The sequence below is a fragment of the Thamnophis sirtalis genome, unplaced genomic scaffold (genome assembly GCF_051295495.1).
Source record: "Thamnophis sirtalis isolate CommonGarterSnake01/CBP01778 unplaced genomic scaffold, rThaSir2_p1.2 scaffold_5, whole genome shotgun sequence".
NCBI lineage: Eukaryota > Metazoa > Chordata > Lepidosauria > Squamata > Natricidae > Thamnophis > Thamnophis sirtalis.
In genome coordinates this window covers 103,250,916-103,273,292 of record NW_028261385.1, presented here as the reverse complement: position 1 = coordinate 103,273,292, position 22,377 = coordinate 103,250,916, and the positions used below count along the sequence as shown (strand labels likewise).

The 22,377-nt window shown below is 36.0% G+C and overlaps 2 protein-coding genes across 3 annotated transcripts in view; both read left to right on the top strand.

The window, feature by feature from the left end:
* Positions 1 to 6,050, top strand: part of TEX15 (testis expressed 15, meiosis and synapsis associated) — a 36,043-nt gene extending 29,993 nt beyond the window's left edge. The window contains exons 8-9 of one of the 2 annotated variants that reach the window (XM_087716359.1): positions 2,866 to 2,927; positions 4,349 to 6,050. In XM_087716359.1, the coding sequence (XP_087572485.1) occupies positions 2,866 to 2,927; positions 4,349 to 5,402 (1,116 nt within the window). In that variant the 3' untranslated portion in view covers positions 5,403 to 6,050. Of the gene's footprint in view, positions 1 to 828; positions 1,326 to 2,865; positions 2,928 to 4,348 lie in introns of those variants that run through there. The other variant, XM_087716360.1, reaches the window with a different exon arrangement.
* Positions 6,051 to 11,085: 5,035 nt separating this feature from the next.
* On the top strand, positions 11,086 to 22,255 carry PPP2CB (protein phosphatase 2 catalytic subunit beta). Its single transcript, XM_014054717.2, has 7 exons — positions 11,086 to 11,436; positions 17,614 to 17,823; positions 17,991 to 18,164; positions 18,895 to 18,984; positions 19,185 to 19,346; positions 20,379 to 20,497; positions 21,624 to 22,255. The coding sequence occupies exons 1-7, from the start codon at positions 11,335 to 11,337 to the stop codon at positions 21,694 to 21,696; spliced, it is 930 nt and encodes a 309-aa protein (XP_013910192.1). The 5' UTR covers positions 11,086 to 11,334; the 3' UTR covers positions 21,697 to 22,255.
* The last annotated feature ends 122 nt before the right edge of the window (positions 22,256 to 22,377 follow it).

The following is a 22,377-nucleotide window of genomic DNA, read 5'->3' as shown; positions in this document are numbered from 1 at the left end:
ATTGTTCTGTTATTTGGGAGTAAGGAGGCCTATAAATTTAATAAATAATAAAAATAACCACATATAAATATTTGGGTGATTCTGATTTACTTTCCTTGACAATTCCTGCTCTGTACATAATTCCATTCTTGAACTTAAAAGTAATGTACCAAGCACAGTACATTATTTGCATTAATATAACAAGACTAAACAAGGAAAACTCTGCTTTACAATTTCAAAGTTTCATAAATGGAATAGTACAGGTAGTCCTCAACTTACAACAGTTATTTAGTGGTTGTTCAAAGTTACAACAGCACTAAAAAAAATGACTTATGGCATTGTAGCATCCCCATGGTCATCATCAGAATTCAGCCCCTTGGCAACTGATTCATATTTATGATGGTTGCAGTGTTCTAGGACCAAGTGATCATCTTGTGCAACCTTCCAACAAGCCATGTCAATGGGAAAGCCAGATTCACTTAACAACTAACTTAACATCTCCTGTGATTCACTTAAAAGCCATGGCAATAAAGGTCGTAAAATGGGGCAAAACTCACTTAACAACTGTCTCCTTAACAACAGAAATTTTGGGCTCAATTGTAATCATAGGTTGAGGACTACCCGTGTATATGGATTTGACTTAAAAAAAACAGATGATTTTTCCTTTTAATTTTGCATACCGGTAAGTAAAATGTCTTAAGTCTCAAAAGTTTGCTTTAATGACTATTTGCATACTCTTAGACTAGAATTAATTCATCGTATGATTAGTGATATATAGATTGAAATAAACCATTCCCAGAATTTTTGGGGATGCACATCACAGCATTTCCTTCCAACTTTCTTCTCCAGGGCCCTAGATCTTGTTTTACGGCAGAGAAAGAAATGGAAAGAAAGTCCCGCGGGTATTGACAGAGCAACTGCTTGTTATTAGAAAATGGAGGCAAAACTACATCAAGATTGAGTCAGCCCCATCCTTTCAGTACTCGTGACTTTTCAAGATAGTGAGCTATTAAAGAAAATTATGGAAAACCTCTTGTCCTTGTTCCTTGTAAACTGCTTTATTGGAATGCTTGAGCACTTGTAATTGGATTGCATAAACTCAGTGTTCCCTTATCTGCAGCTGCTTCTTCAGGAATGCTAATTTTTCTGTTTAAAAAAACATAGTGAGAGTCACTGTCAGTATATACAGGACACTTTCTAATCCATGTATATTTTGCCAGTAAACTGCTTTCAGAAAGATTGTTACAAAGAGTAAATACAAGTATGGTTTTTTTTTTAATCAGTTCAGTTAATATGGATTTTGTTGCGAAGGAAATAAAAATATGTAACTTAATGTTTTGGAATCTTATTAGTTTCTGTTGTGTATATATCTTGCTTTTCAATCCTGTGGCCTCATCAATCCCATACTGAGATTTCCATGTAACTTAAAAAATAAAAAGAGATAAAATAAGCAAATCTGAACAGCATAGTGGGTAAGGCACTGTCTAGAAAACGGGAGACCGTGAAAGCCAGCTGGGTGACTTTGGGCCAGTCATTCTCTTTCTCAGCCCAAGCCACCTGATAGGGTTATTGTTACGGGGAAAATAGGAGTAAGGTGTGTTGGATATGTTCACTGCCTTGAGTTATTTATAAAAACAATAAGGGCAAAATACAAATAAATAAATAAAATATCCAGATAAACCAAGAAGTAAAACAATGAAACTTAAAAGATTAGTTATGTATAGAAGTTCTAATATACCAAAGTGAATTGTATTTAGGATCCCCGGAGTATTATATCATGGCTAATAATCTATTGAACAAAGTCTCTGATTATTGCATTAGGCACACAAAGATTGTCCTATTAACCATACAGTATTCCAAATCATTGTTGACTTCACTGATAATGACCAATTTTTGAATTGGAGCAGTGAAGCTAATGAAGTGAGAAAAATTGTTCTCTAGAACATAGATGGACAAGTTTCAGATTTTTAAGATGATACTAGGTACACTGGATGAAAAAATAGGGTTACTTTTGTTATTATTGATTATTTCTGCTTAACAACATAAATTTTAAGTATTTTAAAGCACACCCTGTTCTAGTAAATCTTATTCTACACATCTTGCCTAAATCCTTGCCTTACATAACTTGAGAATACTGTCATTCTTGAGATTCTGAGAAATCCTTTCTTAGTTTTATCTTAGAGAATGTGCCTTCCAGAGGCATCAAGCTACATCCGTAATTTTCAGAATGGCAGTTTTGGAATTCAGCTAGATTGAAAAAGGTTGATACACACTTTTTGTTCCTTTTTTTTCCTCAAAAATTCTACACGTTCCTTGAAATAAGTTGTTTACATTTCTTTGTTTTGACGTAATGGATGTTAGACCTACAATTACCCTACTAAGAATAGTTCCCAGCATTCTCTGTGAAGTGAAAAGCATTGTGGCTTTATTTTCAGTTACATAGGTTTCTTGTTATAATTAATTCCTATTACCTTTTACTGGCTATTTGCATCCATATGCAGCATATGCACAGATTTTCTTACTTTTCCTGACCCTGGAAATTGTACTGCCAACATTCTAATAGACTTTTAATAACATCAATTTTTAACTTTGAATGTTTTCCAAAGACCCTATATTGTGTTTTTTTTAATTTTACCATTAATTTTGTATCAGCACTTCCTTTTGCTCATTATACAATTTAGAATTTTCTTAATCACACAATACCTCCAATTATTACAGCTTTTATGTTAAAGAACTTATTAATTGCTGTGAAGATGCATTATTGCAACTGCAGGAAAAACAAATGCTGCAAACTTAGTTTGCAACACAAATAAGCATATGCGGAGCATTGGTAAAACAAAAACACAACATTTAATTCAGTTTATATTACTATTTTTAATCTCTTAGGTAGCTGCTTCATTGATGACAACTTCCAAGATAGATGAAAAAGAAGCCTGCAGAAACGTGAGGTATACATAATAAGTATAAATATTGATTTAATACAAAAAAACACAGTGCATTTGTTCACATCTTTTATTATTTCATTTTTAAACTTTTTTTTGTGCGCCGAACCGGCAGTAATGCTGGCAACAACCCACCCCTGCTATGCAGGAGAAATTTGATTCACAATCCGTTGGCTCGGTGGTGGTCGGTGATTGAAACACAAGGGAATATCACTCCTGCTGCCTTAAGTCTGGAAGCAGTTCCGGTGAAAGGCATAGACATTTTGGTGAGGTACCAATGTTTAGTACTGTAAGGAGCCCCAGACCGCTCCTGAGTGAAGGAGTGGAATGTCTGCCAGTTTGAACTGAGGTAACAAAATTTGAGACAACTGGCAGTTGGAACAGAGTTCTTTTCAGGTGGGGAGGGGGAGTAGAACTCCTTAGCATCAGAGTGTGTTAATTACTGTATAAGAAATACTAATCAGCTGATGGTCATTTCGAAAAATCCTTTCTTAGCGAGCACCTAGAAGCCAAGAGGAACATGCCAAATTGCAAGTTTTTAGGCTTTGTGGTTCTGGAGATTTCGTGATGAGTGAGTGGTACTTGGCTTTTATATATATATAAAGAGGGTAAAACAGAGATGATTGCAAAATGCTTTTTGTATCTTTGTTTTAGAGGCTGAGTTGTATTTAACCTCTTGAGTTCTGACATGGGGGAATGGAGTTCTTCCAACTCCTGTTCCCATTTCTGGAAAAGCATTTGGCTATCCTGCTGATAACAATTCCAATTTCCCTTGAATCCTGAATCCAATATTTCTTCATGAAAAGATTCTTTAGAGACAATCTTTACAGCGGGATTTGTTTCTGTATTTTATTTTTTTCTTTTTGAATTTTATTGATTAGTAGCCCCATTCTGGGTTCATAAATATAAACATACAGACAGCAGCAAGAATTAAGTCTGTACTGATTATGCTTACATGTATGAGTCTTAGACCTTGATATTTATAGTCAAAATTTAAAAAGCAACTTATATAAGCCTGATCTTCATTACTTTAATGCCTCATTCTGGGTTCATAAATTAATCAGAGGAACAGCTTGCCTCCAGAAGTTGTGAATGCCCCAACACTGGAAGTCTTTAAGAAGATGTTGGATAGCCATTTGTCTGAAACAGTATAGGGTTTCCTGCCTAGGCAGGGGGTTGGACTAGAAGACCTCCAAGGTCCCTTGTAACTCTGCTATTGTATTGTATTGTAAATATAAATATAAGGACAAGAAATTTGATGAATTCCAGACTGATTTAATGAATTCTTTTCTTCATAGCACTTCTGAGACATTTGGAGAATTGAGAATCTGATTTTACAATGAAGGATATTTTAACATTCCACCCTTTTGATATTGTAAAAAGTATTTCAAAAATTGTAGGAAATTAATCTGATGTTTGTTTTGCAGAAACAATGGAAAGTGTAAATCCTCAGAAGGTGAAGGACCACAGTTAAAAACTCTACTGAAAACTAAGTATAGAAACAATAGGAATTTGAGAGAGAGAACATCAATCACATTTTCACAGGTAAAAGATGCTTATCCCTGTGAACTTATTCATGCTCCACCAAATACCTCAGAACTCAAATTGAATAATGCAGATGCATTTTCAATTCAGGAAAATTTGCAGGATATAAAAAGTGTCAAAAAGGGAAGAAAGACCAGTCAGTATGCAAAGGAACATGATGAATACTTTTCATCCTGTAGTGATGTAAATAAATGTATGTCTGTATCTCCAGTGAAAGTTCAGAGATCTGAAGAAGCTATTAGTTCAGTGGAAAAATTAGGTGAAGGTGATTTTCTACTGGCCACAAAAAATGCACAGCAAAACTTAAAATGTTGTGGTTATCAAAATTATTCAAATATAGAGTCTGAATGCTGCATGGACATCAGTCCAGACAATAGTGCAAATAGCGAAAAATCTGAAATTCCCAAATACCCACCCCCATATAACTCAGAGTCTTCAATGGTGACAGAATTAAATAAATTCATGGAACAACAAAGTTTCCAATCTGAACCTTCTTTCAGTGACAATATCCAGAATTCTGATGAATGGTCTGTTATTAGTCAAAATGAATATTTTGAGGGAACATCTATGCACATTTATAGGACTGTCTATCCTTACTATTCATGGTACTTCTATCAAACTAGTAATTCCCACTTAGTGACTCAGACTTACCAAGAATTTAATTCCTATGAAATATATCCACTAAATCCTGCAGTGTCTGCAACTGCATGTACAGTGAATACTGCATACTACAATAGGTTTCACACAGAGACTATTAGTCACTTTGGTGTTAGAGAATCACAAAGTTTTAATATTGCACAGGCCTATCCAATGCACGGGTACTTCAGTTCTATAACAGCTTATCCATATAGATATCAGCAGCAGCAAACTTGGTATGAAGAAAATTGGCCTTTCTCACATACTGTTTTTCCATACCCTTCCACTATTGGTTTGTAAAACAATGCCATTTTAATAAATACTAAATCACCAATGTTTCTGGAGGTGATATTTTTTGAATGGCAGTTAATGGTTGTATGTATCTTTTTGTCCAACAAAGATATAATGCAGTTAGTTTCAGTTTTAATACAGGGATGGTGAATTGCTTTCAAGCTTTTTAGGTTGTTTCTTACATATTAATACAGCCATGACCGTATGGAAGAAATAATACCAACTCAATATATTCGTTTAATTTATTTGCCGCCTATCTCACCATGAGAAGAAATGTGTCAGGTTCCATAGATCCTTATTGTGACGCTGCCATTCTGGTGCAGAGGGTGACTGGAGGCATTCCTCAGTTTATAACCTTCTGGTGCCTATCTAACCTGTGCTTTAATTTACTTTCCTGAGAACAAGGGGGAGGGGGGAGAGAGACATCTGTTTTGTCTCAGCTCTGGAGCAATGCCTGAGAACAGCTTCTTATCACCACCTCAGCCTGCAATTCTCAAAACATCTTTGCACCTGTGGATTGGCTTATTTGACACCGGACTGGGGGACGGGTCTCTAATGATTTTAATGTAACAGAATTGAGTGCGGGAGTGCTCAGATCCTGCTTTCTTTGTCTTGCTATCACTTTCGCTCAATAAAAGTTTCCTTTTGAAATGCCAATTGTTTCTAGAGTTCTACTTTCTTGAATGGAAAGGAGAGACAATTCCTTACAAAATGAAAAGTGTAAACATAAATAAAATAATAGAACAATAAAATAATGAAAAAGAACAAAATACAGTGGGTATACAACAATATGATAACCCTAATATATGAATGGGTTACAAGGACCATTTCCCAGCAATTATTTCAAAACCACACAAACCTCATCAGTCTTCAACTAGGAAGCACATTTGATACCTCCAGATTACTATTCTGAATTCATCTTGCATTGTTAATAAAGATCTGCAGAGGGAAAAAACAAACCATAGATTTCTTAATTCTCCAGGATTCTGCTCTACATATATACTTGTATTTAACCTCCTTTCCATAAATCAGAACAAAAATCCTGGGAGAGTAGCCTGATAAGTAGTCAGAGAGAAAAAACCTACACCTATCATTTTTATTCTGTCTCGGCAATACAGGTTTCGAAATGCAACATATTTACTAACGTAACACACAATTCTGCTCTAAAATCTATTCCTGTGCCTTTATATCTCATTTGTTATGAGACAAATTGTAAATGTCCTTTCATTTGTTTAACTAAAATATTAGCCATAGGATGAGATAAGCATAGAAATGAAGGCAGTTTGTTTTGCGCTGAAATGCTTATAGAATATTTGAAGAATTTTGTGTAATACAGATAAGATCAAAATTGCCACTGTACTTGAAAAGGCAAAACGAAAAGATGACTTAGAAATAGCTGAACCTCAGAAGAGATAAAAGGTAAAGGTGTCCCTGCAGAATTTACCCCACTAGTAGCTGTCTTTAGGAGTGATTTCATATCTCTTTCTTTAAGCCAATGAACCAGCAGTGTCCAAAGATGTTTTCATGGTCTTGTGGCCAGCATGACATCATGCCACAGTGTGAAACATGGAATGCTGTTATCTTCCCACCTAAGTAGTACCTGTTGGTCTATTTGCATTTACATGCTTTCAAACTAGGTTGGCAGGAGTGAGGCTCCATCACACAGTAGTAGAACTCGAACCACCAGACCTTTTCCAGCATATTTTAAGCCACCATGCCTCCTTTTTAAAAAAAAGGTAGAAGTAGAATTACATATAGCATGAATTAAGTATGGGGCATATCATACTACTGTACTGCAGAAAAAAGATTTTGTGCTGTTACAATGAGAATAAATAACATCACTTAACGTTCATATTTTTGCTTTATTTTCAAAGATTTAACCAGGCATGTCCAAAGTCTGGCCCCAGGGGGCCAATTGCAGCCTCTTCTCCCCACCAGCTCAGCCTGTCACTCATCCCCATCGGCCAATGTTTTTTTCTTCACAGCACATTAATGTTAATGGTTCAAAGAATGTCGGGCTGAATGGTCGGCCCCACACATTTTCACCTCACCAAATCTGGCCCTCCTTGCAAAAAGTTTGGACACCCCTGGTTTAACTGGTCATTTTTTGTCGCAAAAGATAAGGCTGCCAGTGAAAACAAAAGAGAAAGTCAAATCCATGAATGTTTCATAACTGTATGGTACAGGTAGTCCATGTGTTATCATGGCAACTGGAACCATAATTGCCGTTGCTAAGTGATGTAGTCCTAAAAGTATGATAGCAACACTGCTCCAGCAGTCCTGTTGCCATAATTAAGTGAGAGCCACGCAAGGCCATGTTTTCTTTGCTTGTGGGAAGCTAATAGGATATGGAATCACAATCATATGATATCATCTCATTGCAATATAATCAGGAGCTATGTGCCTGGATTGCAATTATTACCATGGGAACAATGCAATGGCTAAATCGCTGGTTTGAAGAGCCGTTGAACAAGTACCCAAGAACTTGTACAATTAAGGCTACATTGGGCTGTTGGCATATTTAATCAAATAAAATAGAAGGTCTGGTTTTAGACTTGAATGTTGTCCATACAATACAATTTTGAAATCTCATTGCATTTTAGTGGGTTTAAATACTATATGTATGCCTAGAGGCTGTGGAAATGAGCTGCATTGGTTACCAGGTTGCTTCCAGATTCAACTCAAGGTTCTGGTTTTAACCCTAAAAGCTCTCTATGGGATGGGTAATGGGTTATCCAAGGGACCAACTCTCTCACAAGATATCTGCCCATCCCATTAGATCAGGTAGCGAGGACATAATGCAGGTCCCATTTCCTGGGGAATTATGCCTAGGAGATGGGCCTTTTCCGGCATCTTACTCACTCTCCAGAACAATCCCCGACCCCAAAGTCAGCTTAGCTCTATTAGAAATCTTACCAGATTCATTTATGAGCTGGTAATAAAATATGCAGGCAGAGGAAACCTTGCCTTTGTTCCTTGAAAGTGTGTGCAAAGGTAAGCCCTTCAGAAATTCCACAAAAATGTACTTAGCAGGTGCTCCATGAGGGAAGGATTTTAGGCATTGCAGAATTGCAGTTTCCTCTTGTTTAGCATTTGTTTACTGAAAATGGTGAACTCTGGAGAAAGAGATTTTTTTTTCTTATTTGATCTAAGAGAACTCAGTTTAAACTCAGACTGGGAGCAATGTTCACTGGATTAGATTGGCATTTCCTGTTGCTTTTTAATCTTTGTCTAGAATCTTCTAATTTGTGATTTTGAAACTTTTGTCCTAATTCTAGAGGGAAGAATGTGTGGTGGGAGGACTTGTTTTTCTTTACGCAGCTCCATCTCTATTAATGTTCAGGAAGACCCTCAAGATATGGCTTTGCCATCAGTCCTGGGGGTACCAGGAGAGCACTGAAATTCTAACAAGGCTCCCATACTGTGGTTAATATTTGCTATGTTTTTTCCTTTTACTAATGACTTTTATATTTTAATAATCATTTTATATATTTATTGTTTTAACTAATTGTGTGCTGTTCAGAGTCACGTTTTGTAAATCAAGCAACTATATAAATTTGATAGTTAAATATTATTTAAAGCTGCAGTTGTTGCATGACTGGATATGTTACTACCAAATTCCTAGCAAAACCCGTGAAGTGCTAAACAAACAATCTGTAAGTCTGGATAATAGGTGAAGTTGACAGAAAGAGGACAAATATTACTATCTTATAACCATTAAAGAACAATCAATAGTAGAGCCAATCTGATGTCAAAACCTGGGAAGAGTCTCTAGATTATAATATATCACATAACAAATGGTATGTGAATATATTTAAAACAATGCATTGATAATAGTATTAGAAATCCACATGGATTCAATTGCCAGAGTAATTTATTTCATTATTATCAGTAATTGATTGTGGGAATGTGGTGGGCAAGATATATCATGATTTTAACAAGGCATTGACAAAATATGTTCTTTAAGAGGAATTTCCTCTTCCCAGACTCATCAAGGGTATGCTTTGGGTCCTGTCTATAAAAGAATTCCATCTGATAGGACCCAATAGCGTGGCCCTTCAGCTGTGGTTCCTGCCATCTGGAACATCATTCTGCCTCTTGTGAGATTGGCCTCATTCCTGCTTGCCTTCTGGAAAGGCCTGAAAAGCTTTATTCATCAAAATGTAGGGAGCCAGCAAAATAGTTGTGATGTCAAGTGATAGTTGTTCTCTTGCTATCTTGGGGTTTTGTGTTTTTCTGCTTGAGTGTGTTAACAGTTTTTATTGTTTGTATGTATTGTACACCTCCCAGAATCACATTTCGTGAGATGGGATGCTATATAAATTTGTTAAATAAATAAAACTTCTGATTAGCAAGCTGAATGGCATAATTCTGGTGTGAAATTTTTCAAAGCTCATTAAAATTGAGTGAGTTTTAAGTAAGTGCTACAGATTTTGAACCTGGGCCTGGTATTCAATATTTCCATTAATTACTTGAAGAGGTAGATGGAATGCTTATCAAATTTGTAAATGACCCCAAACTGCCTGGGATTATCTTAATAACGTTGTAAACAACACAGTATTTTTGTTTGTTTCTGTTTTGGAAAAAGAAATTTGAATGAGCATAGGTTGGAATCTACCTGGTTAAGTACATCTGAAAAATCTTAGTTGACAATAAAATTAATACAAATCAGCCCTGTGGCATTGCTACTTAAAAGCTAAGCTGAGCCTGATACCTGGTGATATCAATAACACATTAATGTAGGTTTCAGGGTAATAATATTTCAGGGTAATATTTATTGCTTTCTACCAATATGTTTTTGAACCAACTTGCTAAACCGAATCTTTGCTGATGAACTTCTCTCCAAGTACTAATCAGGTCACATCCAGTTAAAAAATTAATACATTTTGCAATATTGAAAAGATGCTTTAAAATACAAAGATACTATAATGAATCTTCAGGAGAGATGGGCTGCCTTCAACAGAACTATGTATGCAGCTAAAACTTGAAGAAAACAAATTAAGATGCCTGAGCTCAAGGCAAAGATACTATAGGTTGTCCACATCTTTCAACCACAGTTGAGCCCAAAAATTATGTTGTAAAGTGGAAATTTGCTGCATTTTATGATTTTTCTTGCCACGTTTGTTAAGTGAATTGTTACAGCTGTTAAATTAGTAACACGGTTAAGTGCATCTGGATTCCTCATTGACTTTGCTTGTACAATGTTGCAGGTGATCACATGACCACAGGGCACTGTAAGTCATGTGAATCAGTTGTCAAGCATCCAAATATAAATTGTGTGACCATAGGGATGCTGCAACTGTCATAAGTGTGAAAAACGGTTATAAGTAACTTTTCAGCGTGTTATAACTTTGGAGGGTGACGAAGAGAACTGTTGTAAGTCGAGGACTACCTAAACTTTCACTTTCTATTTCCACTTTGTTCCTACTGCTATATCATAGGCCTGTTTATACTTCAGTAGCAGGGTTAGACCTACTTATTACTCGAATTATTAATACATTGGGGTACTACAGCCTGGGCTGCCCCCACCCCCAAGTTCACTGACGTTTCGCTTTGCCGACTAGGGCCGGCGCTCGGTTCGAATGTTCTATCTACAAGAGTTGAGTCCTCCGATTCGAAGGGGGCGCTCTCACCCTTTTGACGTGAGACGTAAAGCGGAAGTGCGCAATGCCGTGACCGTCGGCGTCCGCCATTACACGGTGCCGGAGAAAGAAAGAGGGAGGCCTAGGTTCTCGCGCGCCCTGTCGAGACGAGCGGTTGGGCCTCTCCCGTTGGTCCCTCCCCTTTTCCTTCCTTCGGCGCCACGGCGGCGGCAGCGGCCTTCCCTTCCCCTCCGCCTCCCTCTTGCTGCTTTTGGGCCTCCCTGAAGCACGCCGCCCTGGCCGCGCCGCCGAGCGCTCTCCTTCCTCGAAACTGAGCTGGCGGCAGGCGGCGGGCCGGCATGGAGGACAAGAGCTTTACCAAGGAGTTGGACCAATGGATCGAGCAGCTCAACGAGTGCAAGCAGCTGAGCGAGAGCCAAGTGCGGACCCTGTGCGAAAAGGTAGGTGACACCTGCGGAAGGGGGAAATCGGGCTCTTGGTTGGGGTCGACTTCACTCGACCCCTCTTTCGGTTCCTGTCTGAAAAACATCTATGGGAGGGAAGGATGGAAAAATAAAAACGCCGAAAATTGCTTCAGAAAAAGCGTTGGTTTGTTTCTTTCTGCTAGTAGCCTCAGGGTACTGTAGAACAGGCTCTGAGAGCCACGGCAACAGTTCCAAGACGACTAAAAAGGGAGACAATTTTCAGAACAGGATGATTTTATCAAAAAAAGGTGTGTGTGTGTATTCTTTCTTAAAGGACAGCCTGAGAATCGTTCTCAGACGGTACTTTTCTCCTCTGCTTTTAATTAAAAAAAATATATATGCACATATTGTAGCGATTCTCTTCCTGAGAATGGTTCTGTAGCCTTAATTGTCCTTCGAATCTTATTTCTGAGATTTTGCCTTATGTTCAGCAAAGATGGACATGGGGAGGCTTTGCATTTTTGTTTTGCCAGGGGAGAGTCAAGGTCAGGCAGGATGAAATTGAAAAAAAAAAAAAAACGATGGAATGATCTCTCTGATCCGTGGTAGAGAAGACAAAACACATTAAAATGTGTGGGATAGATTCCGTCTCCCCAAAAAGGTAGATGTAGCTCTTCAAAATTGTCATTTGTCTACTGCCGCTTGTTCGCTTTTTATTTCTGATTTACAAACAGCCCTGACATTTGTTGGAGAAGATAAATAGAACACTCTCCTGGGACTTCCTGCACCATAATGAAATAATGAGTATCCAGGAAGAGTTTAATATTATTTTAATTAAATATGGAGTTGGAAAACAGGTTGTGAAAAAGTTAATGATAAATGCCTCTAGATTACTTCTCTTCACTTTATTTCCCTCCCTACATATATTTAAAACACTGAAGATTCACAGATTTTAATTTGTTTAAACACATGTTCCTTGTTTACACAAACTACAAACAGGTACATGTTATATTTATAGCTAGAGCTACTAAAAGATTAACAGAGTACAATGGTTGTGTACTTGGTACCCTTTAATGATTCAGTTATCTTCATTTTGTAACATTTCCATCTTCTATCAAGAGGAGTCATATGTAGGATCCAGTGCATTTCAATATTCAAAATTATACTCCTTTTAGTTCCCAGTGATAAATAAAATTTCTCTTACTGAGATTTCAACTAATGTAGCTTTCTTTGTTCTAGTTAAGTTAACTTGAAGAACTATTTTTTTAACAAAAAGTGCTGAAGTACAATAGATGCATATATGTACGTTTCCCATATGTGGAATAAACATGAGGAGACTAAAATATACATTTTTAAATTAATAGGATTTTCTCAGAGTTTGAACATAATGATTTTTTGCAGGCAGATCAGACTCAAAATATATCTTATGTTAACGATTTACACACTAAATTTTTAAGAGGTCCCTGAGCTGAGTTGTAGTTTGGGCATGTATTTAGTATAGAAGTCATGAAAGCTTTGAATTTATCCATATTTTTATTAAAGGTAGGAGATATATGATACTCCAGCTACATTTGGGGGGGGGGTTCTTGGTGCTCCTCTCAGATTCTATATACATACAGTTGCTTAAAGTTGATTAAAACTGCTTTAAAGATATTCCCTTTTGGTTAAGGTACCAGTCCTTTAAAAAAATATCCTTACTCTGTTTTACAACAATCTCAGTCTGTTATTTTCAGCCGTTAGCTCTAAAAAAGCTCCTTATACCCAGAGGCTGGCCTTGAAAATACTGTTGGTCCTAATAAATAATTGGCTCTCCTAGGACCTTAGACCACCTATTTTTGCAAGAGCTTCTGTCTAAGATAGAGCCTTGAACTGGGAAATGAAGCATAATTTACACGGGCCTCTTTATAACAAAGCAAATCATTTGAAATAATGGCATTGTCACTATTAAATGTAAAAATATTTGGAAGTTGCTAGTTGCCAGTTTTGAGGCTTAGGTAGCCCTTGTTTTACGACCTGTTGCTTAACTGCTGTTCAGAGTTACAACAGACTTGGAAAAAATTAACTTATGACCTGTTGAAGTTATGACTGCCAAACCACCACCACACTCAGATCGCATTTCAGGTGCTTGGCAACTGACTGAATTTATAGCTAGTTGTGGTGTCACATGATGGTGCTTTATAATTTTATTTTATTTTTTGCAGTTTGTGGCCAAAAAATGCCATTGGATCATCTGCATTTAAACTTACGACCACATGATTTGCTTAACAACTGTCATAAAAAGTGGTTGTAAAATTGAGTCTGGTTGAATGGTGACTCTACTTACAACTGCAACAACTTACGAATTCCAGGCTCATTTGTGAGAATAAGTCAAGGACTACCTGTATAAATGCAGCAGTTATTACTTTGCTGCCAAAAAAGGAATGAACTAGTAATAGTGAAAATAGAAACATGTAGACTTTCAAGTTATGCAGATGATTTCTGTATAATTTAAAATTTATATATTTCCATCTAGTCTGGTTAGGTCAATATTTGAAATTCCTTTTTTTACCTGTTTTATCTTTGCAGTATTGGAATAGTATTTTTTAGCCATTTCTAGCAAAAGAACAATAACCAAAATTGTTACTGATATAGACTAACAATGTTAGCATGATATTAGGTAATCCTTGACTTACAAACATTCATTTACTGACCATTCAAAGTTAACAGTGGTTCTGAAAAAGTGACTTACGATCATTTTTCACACTTACATCCATTGCAGCATCCCCATGGTCATGTCATTAAAATTTGGGTATTTGGCAACTGGCATGTATGTATGACAGTTGCGGTGTCCTGAGGTCATCTTATCACCTTTTGTGATCTTCTGACAAGCAGTCAATGGGGGAAGCCAGATTTACTTGACTGTAACTGAAACTGAATATTTCACTTAATAGCTATGGCAAGAAAAGTCGTAAAATGGGGCAAAACTCACTTTACTGCTTAGCATTGGAAATTTTGGGCTCAGTTGTGATTGTAAGTCAGTGACTAATTGCATTATGGAAGGATTGAGAATTGAATGAAACCCTTTCTGGTATACTCTATTACATGCAAAAGTTTCAGTGTAGCTCAGGGAATTAACAAAGTAAACAAAAATTCTTATTTAAAATTCTGTTTCAATTAAATTGATTTTTTTAAATTTTAAATTGTCTTTTATTTTTTAAATTATTAATATCGTGGCATGTTTCTCATTCTAAATATAGATGTATTAAGACATAGATATTTCAAGTTTACATAGAGTTCCTTTGCCAGTCAGAGAGGTATTCATTTTAGATTTCCAGTCATAAATTTGAAAAATGGAGAACCACTTTCACAATAAATAATTACTAGGGTTGTTGAAAAATGTTTCTATTAAATTTGTAGAAATATAAGGTAACCACTTAATTAAAACAATTCCCTTAATTGTGAAATTTTTACAATTTTATGTCTAATGACATAAAATGCCTTCACCATTTAACACTAATTAAAAATAAAACAGCAACAAAAATTTTGGTCACTAAGGCAATTATACCACCTTTCTTGCCACAGTTCTTAAGTGAATAACTACAGCTGGTATTTTGTATTTTGGATAGAATCTTTTTTTAAATTGTCTTAGACTATTTTAAAAAAGATTCTATCCAAAATACAAAATACCAGCTGCAGTTATTCACTTAAGAACTGTGGCAAAAAGGTGGTATAGTGACCAAAGTTACAATGGCATTGAAAAAGTGACTGATGACCATTTTTCACACTTAGCGACCATTTTCACACTTAGCGACCGTTGCAGCATCCTCATGGTCAGGTGATCAAAATTTTGATGTTTGGCAACAGTTACAATTTATATTTGTAAATTGTAGTTATGTTGAAATAAAAAAAATTACAATACTATTTTTGCGTTGTATGAAAATTTTTGTTGCTCCGTATAAAACTTTTAATCAAGCCCCCACCCCCAGTCAAAGGTGTCCCTCTTTACTGAAAATCTGGTCACCTTGCTTTTTAGGATGCTGTCTAGATTTGCCATAGCTTTCCTCCCCAGGAGCAAGCGTCTTTTAATTCCTTGGAATTGGGTATGTCTAGTTTAATGAAAAGAAGGATCGAGGTATTGTATTGTGGTTGCTGCAATTAATATACTTAATCACTCCATTTTTATTTGTTTATTTTTTTAATAATAATTTTCATAACAGTTGCTCCTGTTTTTGTAATTACTGTTTAATATTATTATTTTAGTGGATTGTTGTCACCCCTGAGAGTCATTTCTATTGAGGTGTACACATTTGAACAATAAATGTATTTATTTTCATATTTAAGGAAAGGCATCATCTATAAACTAAGCAAAGGTGTAGCTTCCAAGATGTGCTCTTGGGATCTTGAAGTTGGTGGGAATCTACTCAGAGATTAATTGAGGAAAGCTTAATAACAGGGAGTTCTTAACTTAAATCCACACAGAATAAAACTATTTTAATAAATCCTATGCACAATAAATAAAACATTATTTTAAAATACATTAAAAAAATAAAAGAAAAAAACCCACTTACCAGCAGGCTTGCACTCCAAGGAAACCCAGAATGATGTAGATGTTAATACAAAGAACTGAGCAAATTGAAATGGGGAAATTAGTCAGGGAAAAATGCCACCATCTTTCGGAGCAGTCCTCCAACCTCCGTGTCCCTCCCCTCCGGAAAATCCAGGAAGTAACCTCTCTAGCCATTTCCTGCAGCTCTATGGTACTAGATCATTTTTTTCTTATAAAAGTAAGTAAAATGGGTGGGGGGGGTCCATTTTGTTGCTTTAAAGTTTTAATATCTTCAATGAAAGTACTGAGACAGAGAGAGAGGTTAGTTAGACAGGGTGTCTTTTGTCTTCCCCGGTTAGGATTTCTTAAGCAAATCCACTGGGCTTTCAACACGAAGCCAGAAAATTGGGACTTTTTTAAAAGGCGGAGGGACACGGGAAAAATTGTTATAAAGCGTGCTTGTCACGCTGAAATCGGTACGTCTGGTCACCTTAAGTATAATGCTAACTGTAGATATTACATTCATTTAAGTATATGTGAAGACCATCAGGGCTGTCAAACTTGCTGTGAGCCGGATGCGTCACGTGCTGGCCACACCCATGCCTGGTTTAGCAAAGGGGGGGGGAGTCCTGATACGTCACCGTGACGACATGAGTTTGACACCACTGTATTAGATTTATAAAGCATAGATTTTTCAAATCTAGTAATCCAATTCACTCTGGATTTTATTGTTGGCAAATGTGCTTGGGAGAAAAAAAATTACAATTCCTAAAAACACTATTGCTTTTAAAAATTACCATTGGTAAAAGATTGCATGTGTGGGGGGGAAACAACGTTCTAGTTAAGTGTTTAATTTTTGGTACCTTCTGTTTTTTAACCTGTTGCTGATGAAATTCAGGTTTGTATATACTGTACATTTATAATTAAAAGTCTTCCCTGAGTTTTTAAAATATACTGTATTTTTCGGAGTATATGACGTATCTTTTTCCCTAAAAAAAAAAAAAGGCTGAAAATCTGGGTGCATCTTTTAGTAGCTGTGCATAGCTTGTAGGAAGCTTTTAGAGAGCTCCTGGGGGCTGGGGAGAGCAGAAATAAAAATGGACTGTTTTTTGCTCAAATTTGCCCCCCAGCCCCCAGGAGCACTCTATAAGCTTCCTAATGCCCTTTTTTTTGTTGAAAAACGGGCCCATTTTCATGAAAAATGAGTCATTTTTTGCTCATTTTTACCCCCCCCCCAACTCCCCGCCAGGAACACTCTACAAGCTTCCTAAGGACTATTCATGCCCTTTTGAGGGGGGGGAACGGGCCCGTTTTTGGGAGGTCTGCAGAGTGCAAAAACTTTTTTTATTTGCCTCTTCAAAACCTTGGTGCGTCTTATACTCTGATGCAATTTATACTCCGAAAAATATGATATGTTGCCTTTCATTCTCCTAATTTTATTAGACTACCTTAATTGCCAGTTACAGATAAAAAAATGAGATTAGAAGGAAACAACCGAGTGAGCAAAATTATAAGTATAGTTGAGGCTGAAGAAGATTTTGAATCTCTGTAACATGAATTCACAGAAATATCCTCTAACATTTTTGTTAGGGAGTTTTCTTGAAAATTGTTTAGTTTAGTTTAGTAAATCTAATTTAGACAGGTTTCCCAGCTGATCAGCTGTTTGTATGTTTTTTCCCCCTTATTAGGCTAAAGAAATACTAACAAAAGAATCAAATGTTCAGGAGGTTCGTTGCCCAGTCACAGTGTGTGGGGATGTCCATGGGCAATTCCACGATCTTATGGAGCTTTTTAGAATTGGTGGGAAATCGCCAGATACAAACTATCTATTCATGGGAGATTATGTTGACAGAGGCTATTACTCAGTGGAAACTGTGACACTTCTTGTGGCATTAAAGGTGAGTTTGTAAAACTGAGGTTATTAGAAGCTTGTTTGTAATGTATTTTTAGACTGAGATTTTTAGTATACATTATTTACAAAGGCATGAGCGTGCAACTTGGAGTAAAATGATGTAACCAATTATATGGATGGATATTACAATGCCTGTTTATTCTCTGTGATTAGGTGCGCTACCCAGAACGCATTACAATTCTAAGAGGCAACCATGAAAGCAGACAAATTACACAAGTATATGGCTTTTATGATGAATGTCTGCGGAAATATGGAAATGCCAATGTTTGGAAATATTTTACAGATTTGTTTGATTATCTTCCTCTTACAGCTCTAGTAGATGGGCAGGTAAGTAATATTATGCAACTATGTGGCCTCAATAGTTAATACTGGTAGTTTAATTAAATGAAGTTTAATTTGATAAAATAATGTAATTTACATAATTATCTTTGAATAATAAATGAGTACCTGTTATTATCTTTTTTTGTTACTCTTGGAAATCTTTCTCAAGAAGGTTGCAAGTGTGTGAAAGCTAGTATAACAATTACCTAATAGTAGTATAATTCCTTGGTGCCTCAAATTCACATCAATTTGTGCTATTAAATGAAAATGTCCCTGTACACATTCACAATATATTTATACACAATAAAGGATAAACACTCAGAAGACCATATGGTTCTAGAGAGACATAACTTTTAAAATATTAATCTAAATAAAATGTGCTTTTAGAGTAGCTTAAAATTTTGAATACCCAGGAAGATCAGAAGCTGTACTAATTTTAACTATACCTTACTGTGTTACTTAAACTGAGCAGTTGTTAAATGCAACAATGGTTAAGAGTAAAAAGTCAATGTTATGAATTTCAAAGACAATGACTACTAAGCTAAACTACAATTACCCAGTGTTGATGACTTGATATTAAGATTCAGGTAATCCAAATCAAAGTAAAAATTGCCAACATCTTCCTTGTTGGTACAGTATGCCAGGAGTTACACTGTCTTAAAATAATTAATTAAGAAATAAAGATTTAAAGTAGATTCTGCCTGCATATGTATAATTTGATCTTTTCTCTTATTAGATCTTCTGTCTCCATGGAGGTCTTTCCCCTTCTATAGATACACTGGATCATATTAGAGCACTTGATCGTTTGCAGGAAGTTCCACATGAGGTAATATTACTGAAAATTCTTTTATGGAGATTATGGTATTTTTCCTATTGATGATAAACTTAAATTTTAGAATGTTAAAGCAAATTGTAAAAATTTTAGAATTGAAGAAATTAAAATTAACATATAAGCAGCTGCTATTTTCCCCACAGATTGGAATTATAGACCACTGTACAAACTATTTTTTTTTCATTTTTAAATAGGGTCCAATGTGTGATCTGTTATGGTCAGATCCAGATGATCGTGGTGGCTGGGGGATCTCACCACGTGGTGCAGGCTACACATTTGGTCAGGATATTTCTGAAACATTTAACCATGCCAATGGACTTACATTGGTGTCTCGGGCTCATCAACTTGTAATGGAGGTAAAATTATGTTGCACCAATCAGTTGATAATTCAAAGTGCCTTATCTTTGAGCAAAAAAAGTTTATATGAAGGAAGTACAGTTATGTAAATCTGAAATGTCAAAGGTTTTTCAAATCTGGCACAATTGCACTAGCTGTATCTCTCAACAACCATGCCTTTCCTTAGTCCTGTATGCATTTCCATATAAATACTTGTCATAGCAGATATACCGTGTTACTATCTCTTTAATGACTTTTGAACGGAAATGCATTTTTTGGTACCATGTATGGCTGTGAAAGATGGAAAGATTCAACTTCTTTAAAGTTCTGCTGACTGGTGAGCATACAAATCTGATTGGAAATACTTATCTGTCTCTAGATCAGAATATCACAGCTATATATAGTCTCATATAACCAGTAGGTTAAAAGCAAATACGAGAGGGAGGGAGGGAGGGGGGAGAGAGAGAGAGAGAGAATATATATATATAGATACAGATTATATACAGGGGGTGAAAGATTGATTTTGACTGGTGTAAACCAACTAAAAATGAAAGTTTTCCTTTCCCCCATTTGCATCACTCCTCTTTTCAGCCACCTATGTTTGAATGTCCTTGGTTCCCAGAAGAAACTCTTTTGTTTTGGCTACAAAATCACAGCTATCTCTATTCCTCCCTCCCTATCCCTCAGGTCCAGTGTGGCAACACAGAGGTCTAAAAATGGGCTCAGTCAGGCCAGCTTCAGAGTTGACATCTTAATGGTCTCACTTCGATAACTTTTAAACTGTGAATTGGTGCACTTTTTAAAAGATGGATTTGTTTAGTGCTTCACAATATATAAGTCAAAGGTTTATGATATTAATGATATAAGGGTAATATTTTAAAGAACTTTGTGGAAAACATGAACAATTAAGATTTTTCATTTCAAACTTACTGTTAATGTCTCATTACATTTCAGTAACGCACATTTGCAATAGATAAAACAAGGCATTTGTTGGCTGTCTCTTATTAAATCATGTATCTTGTTTTATTGAAACTATTTTTCTCCCATTACAGGGCTACAACTGGTGCCATGATCGAAATGTAGTCACTATTTTCAGTGCACCTAATTACTGTTACCGTTGTGGAAATCAGGCTGCTATTATGGAACTAGATGACACTTTAAAATATTCCTTGTAAGAACCTTCAGTTTTAACATAATATATTTGAGCAGAATAATAAGATTGTAATTTTTCTACCATGAGCAATACACTAACCCAATAGGTTGTAATTTTGCCACAGAAAAATCAAACCAAATGAACTAAGATAAATACAAATTCAGCATGGGGTGTGCACAAATAGTTATTAGGTTTTTAACTAAACTGGTTGAACATGCTATGTGAACAGAGTTTGTGAAAGACATGATAGAATTGAGAACACGTGAAATTTGTTGGTTTTTCACATAGTTCTGATTAGACAAGACAACCTTTTAAAAATAGGACTCACTAGAACTTAAATAATAGAATTGAATCAAATCTCGGAGTTCTTCTAGTCCAACCCCTGAGACCCTATTCCATTCTGGACAAGTTGTTGTCCAGTCTCTTCTTAAAAGCCTCCAGACAATTTCTGAAGGCAAGTCCTTCCACTGATAATTGTTCTCACTATCAGGAAATTTCTTCTTGGTTCTAGGTTGGATCTCTCTATGATAATCACATTTTAGAGTAATATAAAAAGTCATTTAATTTTTTTAATTGTACTTTTTGTTTCAGTTAGTGCAAAATATTTTCTTTTGATTGTATTACAAACCAAAGCTTTCATTAATGTATAGTATTTAGTCCTGTTATAAGTAGTTCAAAACATAAAAGGATAGAGAATCTGAAAACAAGCTGTATGTGTCCCTTCCCCACCTATCCTAAGCTCAGATAAAATAGCTGAATTTCAGCCCTTTTTTCCCCAAGGATCTAGGTGATTTTAAGCTTGGAATGTGAAGTTCTTGTCTGAGATGCCAGTTGTTGCCCACCCATCTTTAAACACCCTGTCTGCTCAAAACCTGATAGAAATATTTCAGATATCAGTATTACTTGTTGGCTTCCTGCACTTTTCCAGAGAACTCCTCAAACATTGTTTGTGGTACAGCATCTTTTTACTAAAAGAAAAAAAAACCCTCTTAAAACCTATTTTGACTTGATTATATGCATATAGATTACATAAATAGTAACATCAATATTATTATCCTTTACAAGTTGAGAATTGCATATAAACAAGTTTATATGTTCATAATCAGTTAAAGGTAAAGAAAGTGGTTTTGTTTTCTTTCCACAGTCTTCAGTTTGATCCAGCACCTCGCCGTGGAGAGCCTCATGTTACTCGGCGTACCCCAGACTACTTCCTATAAACATCTCAGCCTGGCCTTCAGCAGTACTAGTATACTTGGCTTTTTTTTAAAGCAACAATTTATTTGATAAGTTGAGGTCTGTCTCAGCATAAAGCCTCTTTATGGACCAAACTGTGCCAGAATGAGGATGAGCAGTTTTGAGCACAACGTAAGACTGACTTCACACACTAAACCTTTTATCAGTCAATCCAACAGCCAGTTTGCCTGCTGTAAATGTAGTAACTGGACTGTTCAGAGAGAAGAGGTAACTAATTTCTCCCTTTCTTGCTTATATGTACATTTTAGTTATAGTGTTCAACTAGCATGTATTAACATTTTGAAGTTTAATGAAAATGTACAAACTAATGTCCCTCTTAAGCCTATTGCCCTCTATTTTATTGACATAAGTAACTTAACTGGAGAAAAGAAATCTCTTGGGAGTATATTGTCATAAGCTTTCTTTCCATTTAAACTAGGTTACTGTTCTGTGTTGATCCCTTTTTTCTGTATATTTGTCATGAAAGTGCTTGCATCTTATTGATGTATTTGAACAAATAAATTTGCAGATCATTATTCCAAAGAGATGGATATGCTGAAATGGAATAATTTATCTGTTTGTGTTTCTCTTCAGCATGCACGCAAATAATTATCTGCTTCATTGTATAAGATAGATCACGTGACAGATTATGACTGGAATGTGTT

Coding starts and splice junctions, on each gene's coding strand:
- PPP2CB (XM_014054717.2), top strand. CDS start 11,335: ATGGAGGACAAGAGCTTTACCAAGGAGTTGGACCAATGGATCGAGCAG. Junction 18,985..19,184: donor TGCAGGAAGTTCCACATGAG/GTAATATTACTG, acceptor ATTTTTAAATAG/GGTCCAATGTGTGATCTGTT. Junction 19,347..20,378: donor CTCATCAACTTGTAATGGAG/GTAAAATTATGT, acceptor CTCCCATTACAG/GGCTACAACTGGTGCCATGA.